The sequence below is a fragment of the Dipteris shenzhenensis genome, chromosome 23 (genome assembly GCF_047967505.1).
Source record: "Dipteris shenzhenensis isolate YYH24624 ecotype China chromosome 23, Dip_SZ_1.0, whole genome shotgun sequence".
Classification (NCBI taxonomy): domain Eukaryota; kingdom Viridiplantae; phylum Streptophyta; class Polypodiopsida; order Gleicheniales; family Dipteridaceae; genus Dipteris; species Dipteris shenzhenensis.
In genome coordinates this window covers 52,269,295-52,278,181 of record NC_141618.1, presented here as the reverse complement: position 1 = coordinate 52,278,181, position 8,887 = coordinate 52,269,295, and the positions used below count along the sequence as shown (strand labels likewise).

Genomic DNA, 8,887 nt, shown 5'->3' with positions numbered 1-8,887 from the left:
ATGTCAAGCGATGGAAGAGTGCATATGCTCGTATTAGCTTTCAAGTACAAAAGGAGACGAAATGAGAATCTTGTGGGCTACAAGCGATGTTGTGTTGTAATTATTGAGATTGTGGATGATTTTGGTATGCATAATAGTTAGAGATAACCTTGTGACTTGCAAATACTTTCAAGGCAACATCATAAAGTTGGAAAGAATAATCGAATATGCACAATCTAGGTCTATATTTTCAAGTCTCAAGGGTTGATGTAGCTATTATGTGCACTAATTCACCTTGATATATTTTAATATTTATGCATTAACTTTACAAGTCCACCTAACCCATTGAAAACCACTTAAATCACTTATACCACTTAGTTCACTTAGATCACTTAAATCACTTAGTCCACTTAAATCACTTAAGTCACTTAAATCACTTAAATCACTTAGTCCACTTAAATCACCTAGTCCACCTAAATCATTTAAGTCACTTAAATCACTTAAGTCACTTAGTCCACTTAAATCACTTAGTCCACTTAAATCGCTCTTAAGTCACTTATATTACTTAGTCCACTTGGATCACTTCACTCACTTATATCACTTGAACCATCATGGCAGAAGAAGAGTATTATAAAGTTATATATGAAGTTTACAATGTGCATAATTATGTAGTAGGATCCACATCTGCCATTCCCTGAGTGCTTGGGGTCCTGCACCCTGCGAATCTATATTAGTGAGGTCCTCAAAATAAAAAATGTTGTTATCCTCAGTTGCATCCAAATCTCCAAAGGACTGTTTGTAGCGTGCAAGCTCAGACTCCAACGTCTGTACGTGTGCTTACAAGTCCTCGATCTCTTTGGCTTGTGATGCAATGAGATCTTGTAACTCCTCAGTAGTAGTAATACCTTGTTGACAGAGAGGTATGGCAGATGTGGCCAAGTCAACATTTAGGTAATATGCCAATATCTTATCCATTCACGAGACTGAGAATGTTACGTGCTCTACTTCGGACTTCCTCTAATGATACTTGTCTTTTTGTGCTGTCCAGAGTTTACTTAATGATCTGAGAATGTTGGAATCATCTCGCTCAAGGACACACGCAGATCCTCTCAGGTCATATTGGCAAGTTTTTCGGATATTGCCTCTCGACATTCGATTACGATTACGACTGTTGACATTCAGGTAATATGCTAAGTAGACGCCACATTCTTGAAGATATGCATGGGATCAAGCAAGTGATTGATCTTAAGGTGGGACCAATATGGTAAACGATAAAAGATGGAGTATCTAAATAAAAGCTGGTAAAAACTGCAATGTATCGCCTTATTCATGTATTTGTTGGACTTCAGCTTCCAAAATATGGACATCACAAAATCACCACCCTTGACATTTGCAGAGAGGATCGGGTCCTAACGGACTTGTGTCGCGTCTCATATTCACTATTTTACTCATTCTCTTTTTTCCTTAAACAATTGATAAAATAATAGGATTTAGCTTCAATTTCAAGTTAGTAGTTACTTGCTCCAGGATGGAAAGACACATCAAATGTAAGAATGCTCTCTTAGGGCGGGTTCAGACCAATCGGATGCCGTAGACGAGACACAAGCATTTGATGAATTTGGCATCCAATCAAATTGTAATCAGTGGTGGACGGACCTCCCCTCGCCCCCAGCCTCACCCTGGCACCAATAGATAATCGTTTCTGCACGCCCTGTCTAAAGCGTGGAGAAACGAGACCCCCCGCCGCCCACCCTCACTTGGCACCAATAGATAATTGTTTCTACACTAATCAGCCGTGTGCGCCAAATAATAATTCATTCTTTGGCGCCAATATATAGCTCACTGGTGTGAACGTAGCCTTAATATATACACACAACGTACCGTCCGAGGTACTGTTCCGCTGGTTACCTCCGTTCATATTTCCGTCCATGCCAAAGGAGAAAGATGTCGAACAAAATGCGCTTGGCTGAATGCAAGGACCTGCTCGTGACGAAGTGGAAGAAGCAGAAGAATCGCAAGCATCATGCGGAGCATCGTTTCTCCGGGCGCGTTCTGCACGAAGGATTTCTCGCAGAGGATCCAGTCTTCGACTCCAGTCCTGGAAAAATGTCCGTCGCGCAGGTGTTCGAGAGCGAGGGCCTGAGAGTCGCGTTGTATGTTCACAGTTTCGCCTCGGAGGAGCGCGACGCAAGTCTCTGGTTCCCCAGAGGCACAAGGTTGAGAATCAACGAACCATGTTTCGCCCTCCTCGATCGAAGCGACGAGATAGATTGGTCTTTGGAGGTAGATAACCCTGCTCTTTTGGAGTTCCTTGGGTTCAGGACGAGCTCAGATAATCCTGTGGACATCCGCGCGGAAGGCAACAAGGCCTTCTCCAAGGGCGAGTTCTTCAAAGCGGCGATGTTGTACACAGAAGCCATCCACCGCTCCCAAGAAATTGACGGCCTCGTAGCTGCGAACTCCAACAGGGCAGAAGCGTGGCTGAAGCTAGGTCGCTTTGAAGCTGCGCTTGAGGATGCCGAGAAGGCGTTGGAGCTGTGTCCTTCGCATTTGAAGAGCTTAATGAGGAAGAGTCGAGCCCTCTGTGGCTTGGAAGAACATAGCCGAGCATGCGAATGCCTGCAACCTATCCTTGACAAATGCAACGACTGCGAAGTAGCATGCAACAGATACTCGAAACTATTGGAGCAGAGCCGCAGCGGAGTGTATGATATTTCAGATTACCTCCGAAGCCATGAAGCCAAGGAGAGCATTCCTGAATGCAGCAGCTTCGTGGGCGCGGTCAAGCTAGGCAGATCGGATGGGAGAGGAAGAGCACTGTATGCCATGAAAGATTTGGAACCGGGGGAGCTCATCTTTGTCTCCAATGCCCTGGCGGTGGTGTACCCGGGAGGACCTGGACGATTGGAGGCGATGATTGTGCGTGGATGTATGGCTTCTCGCAGGGCAGTGAAGCAAGTGAGTGTGTTGATCGACCGAACACAGATTCCTGATGTTAGCCTGTTCCGCGCAAATTGTGATTGGGCTGATGACGACCCTTCTCTGAAGATGGACGTACCAGGGATAAAGAAGATTGTGGGAACTCACAGCTTTGGCTTTCACGTACCTTACCTCGATGAGAGTACAGATTTCGCTGGTCTGTGGGTGCTACCTGCTTTCATGAATCATTCTTGCATTCCTAACGTTTCCATGCACATGGTTGGCCCAGCTGCATTTGTTCGTGCAGCCAAGAACATTGCTGCAGGCGAGGAGCTCGTTTTATCGTATATCGATCCATTTCAACCTGCAGTTCACAGAAATGACCGTATCAGGGAGTGTTGGGGATTTTCTTGCACTTGCCCAAGGTGCTTGCTTGAGAGGAGACTAGAGAGAAGGTTTCAAGACGTAAACGAGAGAATAAAGGTCTTAGTAGAAACAGGACAGATTAGCAGTCTCGAAGCTTGCAAGATTGCAAGGCAAGTGGAGCAGGAGTTGCGAACCTTGAACTGTCTTTCTCACGAGCAGCAGCGTTGGATCAGGACTTCGTACCAGCATGTCTACTTTTCCTACATAAACAAGGGCAGAATTGAAGGCCTTGACGAGACTACGAGAGTCATGGTACCGTCAGTGGTGGATATGATGGAAGCTATTCACGATACTGCACCTGGCTATATTAGCACAGGTATACACATGATACGATGGAGTGTAATCGGGTTTCGAGTGGAAGGAGGGTTTGTAAAGCTCGAAGGGAAAGCCAAAGAATTGGTGATGGATGAGTGGCTTGTGACGTATGGAAGACAGGAGCCTGGTCTTCTAAACCACATTAATGAGATCATGGTGGCTAAGCACGATTCAATGCATCTCAGGATGCGAAATATCATCTCCCGAAGGTGAAGCGACAGCATGAACCTTGAATCCGCTTCTTGTTGGTTAAAATTTTGGTTTACCTTGTCATCTCCAATTTGCCTCATATTTGCTTGATCTTAGCTAAAGTATGTACTCAAATAGGTACCGGTCAGAAACATGTTAGCTTGCAGGATGACAGATAGATGTGTCTTCAGTTGCACTGGGAAGGAGGAAGTAACTCGTTTCTTTTGGCCTTGCAGGTGATAGGGCAGCTTTGGCTGAGGTGTTTAGAGATGAGCATATGATGAGGGGTTCTTACTTGAAGGGGAGATGGAGGATCGTGCACTTAGGTCTTGTGAACCGTTCCAAAAGGCCATGTGAACCGTTCTTTGGAAATGGTGGATGTGTGGCAGCTAGCTATTTGGTTCACAAGAAATAGGGTGATGTTTGGTAAGAGTATGGTCGAGGTTTTGAAATTGGAAGGCATGCGAGATATTGCTGCTAAGTATAGAACGTTGTTAAGTAGTAGTCTCCAGGTACTGGAGCAGATTATAAGAGTGTTGCGAGCTGTAAGGGTCCTTAGCTCGGAATAGTGTCTGGTCTTAGTGCAGTAGCAGTGTTTTTCTCTGGCTACAGCCTAACCCTTTTTGTAATTTTGGTCATTTTGGGTTGAGCTCCCTTTTTGTGTTGCCTGAAGTATTTGTTGGACAACTACATGTACATAATGGGTCCATGATGTTCAAAATGGATCACGTTCAGAAGGAAATATGCATCGAAGAGAGGAATATACAAGTCGTTTGCGAGTCTTGCGACAAACATTTTGTTATATATATGTTCATGATGATTAGTTTAATTTTCAGGCATGCTATGTTTAAGTTCAGTCCAATGGCTGACAGTTTTACATGCATTATCAACTGAGTTTCCATGTACGTACTCAATGAAGGGACCATGATACATAGATGAGGAAGCTTTGCATGTACGCTGGCTTGAAAGGGTGGCGGCCTGGGTATCACTGCAGTAGGGTATTGCAATGGAAATGCACCATATCTTTATATCTGTGCAATGGAAATGTACCATATCTTTATATCTGTGCAATGTCATCACTTTATGGGCTTAGTATATAAACCAGTCATGACATACTCTCATTTCAGATAACTAGAACATTCAAGCTCTGCACTTTAGGAATTCTCATTGTACTTGCAGTCTCTCTTTCTTGCTTACTGCTTTGAGATTTGTGTGCTTGCTTCTGGACCGGTTTCAGCATGTGGTATCAAAGCCAAGTTCCCAGAAGAGCAAGTTGAGATTTCCATCGCAGGTGCTTCCACTTGTGAGTTCTAGCTCGTCACTCAAGCTTAGGTTGCCTTCCTTCAGCTTTGTGACTTCAAACTTGAGACATCGAGCCTGTCCCGCTTGCTCCAGTCATCTTTGGCTGGAATCTCTCAAGTTTGTACCTGCAAATAGCTCGTTTTTGTTCCAGCCAGTATCTGATTCAGTTCAGGGTCACTCCGTTTGTTCAAACAGCAAGGAAATTTGCAAGGAAAGTGGCGGAATGAATTCGTACAGCAGTAGTTGTCAGTTTGGAGCTATTATTGGGCTCGTTTTGGTTGAAAACCGCCTTAAAAACAGGTGAAGTCAACTCGCTATTCCTCTCCAGCATTTTTGTCAGCTTGTGGCACCATCATCAGCTGGTTTTTGACATGTTTGCTGCTCCAAAAGAGGCGAAAATGATTTTCCCTTGTTTATTGAGGTTTTGTTACAGGTTTAAGACATTTGTTGGTGAAAAATCTGTCCCAAACAAAGAAATTCGACCGCAGCTTGTTGCTAGGTACACAAGTGACTGGAGGTTTAAGGGGGAATTCCTCAGATGGCAAGATCTACTGTTGGTTAAATCACCGGTTATATGAGAACTTACAGGTCAGAGGGGTGGAGTTAGGGAGATAGATTTTAGATTACCAAATTGGTCTATTAGGGATGCCCTTTAGCTCCCTTTCTCTTTTTATTTGTGGCCAAAGCTACGAGCTACTACCTTAGAGCTCAAGTTGATATTATAGGCTTGAGTCTTCCATTGAGGTAGGAGGACGAGCCTTTGGATAATGAGTTTGCAGATGATATGGCTATTTTTTTGAATGCCACACCGCAGACAATCACCTCATTCAGGACAACCTTGGATTTGTTTTGCACTGCATCAAGGGCCCATATTAATTGGAACAAATCCAATGGCTTTTGGATTAGTGTGATGAGGAGCCTCTAGATTGGGGGATTGACATAGGATTCACTTGGATTCAGAGGGGTGTTTCCAATAGGTACTTAGGATGCCAGGTTGGGGTGGGCATCTGTCCAGCACAACAGTTTGCTCTCGTGTTGGAGAGCATTAGGAGGAAACTCATTTTTTTGGAGTTCTTACAGACTTGACCTTGCATCCAGAGTAGTGGTTGTGAACTAGGTATTATTGGCTACTTCTTGGCTCATTTGCTCTTGTTGGTGGAGATCTAGAGGTTGTTTATCTCAGCTCGTGAGATCGGTCAGAAACTTTCTTTGGAGTGGGTTAGATGGCAACTCAAATGTTGTAGCCAGGGTAGCTTGGGAGACCCTCATTCTTCCCACTTGAGAAGGAGATCTCAACATTATTGATCTGAATTTGTAGTCTATGGCCTTGCTCTACAAATTTGTCGTGAGAAGATTGATGCCTAGATAGGAGCCTTGGAATAAAATTGTCTACGACACAGGATTCAGTCTTGTATACCTTCTCACAGGGGACTCTTGGATGGACAGCTCGAGATGGATTTTTACTTCATCCCATCTTATATCTCCCTCCTACCCTCTCATGGCTTCCATTCTAAAAGATTGGGGCAGCTTCAAAGACACTCTTCGGAGAGTTACGCTCTCCTCTTGCAAAGAAATAGACAAGTAGCCAGTTAAGTGGAATGAATCCATAATGGATGACCATGGCAGATCACAAGGAGTGTCACATTATATGCAATGATCTAGATGGGAGAGGGGACCTACTTCCACTATAGATGTCTGGAAGGCTTTTAGACACCTTCCAGAGGATTAGACACTCTTATCAATCGGCCACCTCAGAAGGAGTGCAGTCAGGATGTAGCAGATAGATGCAGCCGTACCAGCAGAGTGGATAGATATAGATGACTTGCTGATCACAGAGTCCAGTTGGTTCGGAGCTTTTACGAGGACGGGTGCTCCCTTACAAGTCATTGCCTTGCGGAAAGACTTCTCAGATCTTCAAGTGAGATTCTTTTGGAGGTTGCCTTCCATCCTGTTAGGATTGCAGGCCACATGGAGTGGGGCACGGACTCATAGTGGTATCTTGATCCTGACCCCGTTCTCTTAGCACTTGGGTCTTAAAGACTCTAGTTATATGGTGGTTCTCCCATCAGGTTCTTGCACTGGGACACAGGGGAGTGGGAATGGATTAATGAAGGGCACTGAGAGAAGAGCATCCCCTTATTTTGTTACACAATTAGAAATGCCAAGAGATTTCAGCTTAGCTGTAGAGGTTGGAGGCCCTCCAGAGCTCCTCATTGGGACAGTTTTAATATTTCTACAGAGGTGTAGAAAAACTTTTGGAGGAGGCTCTGGAAATCCCTCTGAAATATAAAGATCACTCTCTTCTTTTGGCTTTCTATTCATGGAGGGATTGTAGTGAACCTGTGGAGATCTAGGTGCGGGGCTGATGACCCTACTTGTCCTCAATGCCACACAACAGTTAAGTCAGTTCAGCATTGCCTTTGGGAGTGCAGATAGGCAACAATGATCTGGAAGGGTGTTGCCAGGATTCTTTGCATATTTCATAAAACACCCTTTCTCATGACCTAGGGTTTAGTGGCATGGTTATCTCTTATTGGCCCTCAGGTGTTTTTTGAGGGACACGACTCAGACTCATCCTTCATTATATGATGACACTCTGTGGAGTCATGCTCTCTCAAGGATTTTCCTTTCACTCCTTTCAAAGTTGCTCATGCCTCAGTAGACACAGCTTGGGAGATTCTGGCTAGCATTGCAACTTGGTATATTTGGAGGGCCAGATATACGGAGGCAATGGATGGTTCACAAATTCCTTCCCAGTCTATGGCCAGTATATGGACTGATACTATACACACATTGAAGGCCATCTGGGCGAGCATGTAGGGATCTTCCAGAGCAACTACAGCTAGGAGATATATTTTTTTAGAGTTTGGAGAGGATCTCCATTCTTCTCTAAGTCTGCTTCAGGGTTGAGGTGGCACTTTCAGCCTCCACCTTGGATTTTGTTAGCTCTTTTTGAGTTGTTTTTTCTTTCATGCATGACATGACTCGCCTTAATGCATGCATTGCTACTTAAGGTGGTCAAGTGTGGGTATTACAAGATCAAATCCTCCCCTAGGTGCTTACATGGCTACTCTCAGGTGGTTAGGTTTGTTTTACAAACATGTGGGCTAAAGGTGGCAAGGGTGTTGCTTCTCAATACATGTTGTCGATGGCGTTCTCTTCTTTGCTTGCTGTAGCATGATGCATGATGCTTTGTTCTATCATATGCCTTAATGCTTTATGTGTGGATGCCATGTTTTGTGATATGGTCATCTCATGCACTAGTTTTCCATTTGTTGCAAAGGTCTTTACCATGAGCTTTGTTTTGCGTCAATGGTAGTGTCTAATTGCTAACAATAATTCTAACTTGATAGATGCATAGAGCTTAAAAAGACAATCACTTTTCCTTTTTGGAGTGCATGCAAATTCTTCCTGGATTGGAAGTTACGGCTTGTTGAAGTTTTAATTAAAAAAAGGGGCCTTTGATGATGTGGCTTGGCTGTTCACATGCTGCTTGTAGGAGTGTGCTTAGAAAGGGACTGTGCTTCGGTGGCACATGGTCATGTGGCATTTAACTAGCACTAACCATGGCTTAGTGGGTTGAACCTGACCAGAGTTAGGACCATGGACCAAACCTAAGGTCAATTCTTGACCTTGACCTTAGCTTACCAAAGGTGAATGATGTCTTCCTCAGTTTGGATGGCGTATCTTATTCGTCGAGCACTCTCTGTGAGTTTGTGTGCCACATCGTCGTTGTGTGGCATCTACTACGTGCATT

General features: G+C 44.2%; 1 protein-coding gene across 1 annotated transcript; it reads left to right on the top strand.

Annotated features, from left to right (window-relative positions):
* Positions 1-1,923: 1,923 nt before the first annotated feature.
* LOC147887534 (methyltransferase FGSG_00040-like) lies at positions 1,924-3,548 on the top strand. The gene is made up of 2 exons (XM_087394333.1): positions 1,924-3,487; positions 3,538-3,548. Exons 1-2 carry the CDS (start codon positions 1,924-1,926, stop codon positions 3,546-3,548), a joined length of 1,575 nt encoding a protein of 524 aa, XP_087250459.1.
* Positions 3,549-8,887: the final 5,339 nt, after the last annotated feature.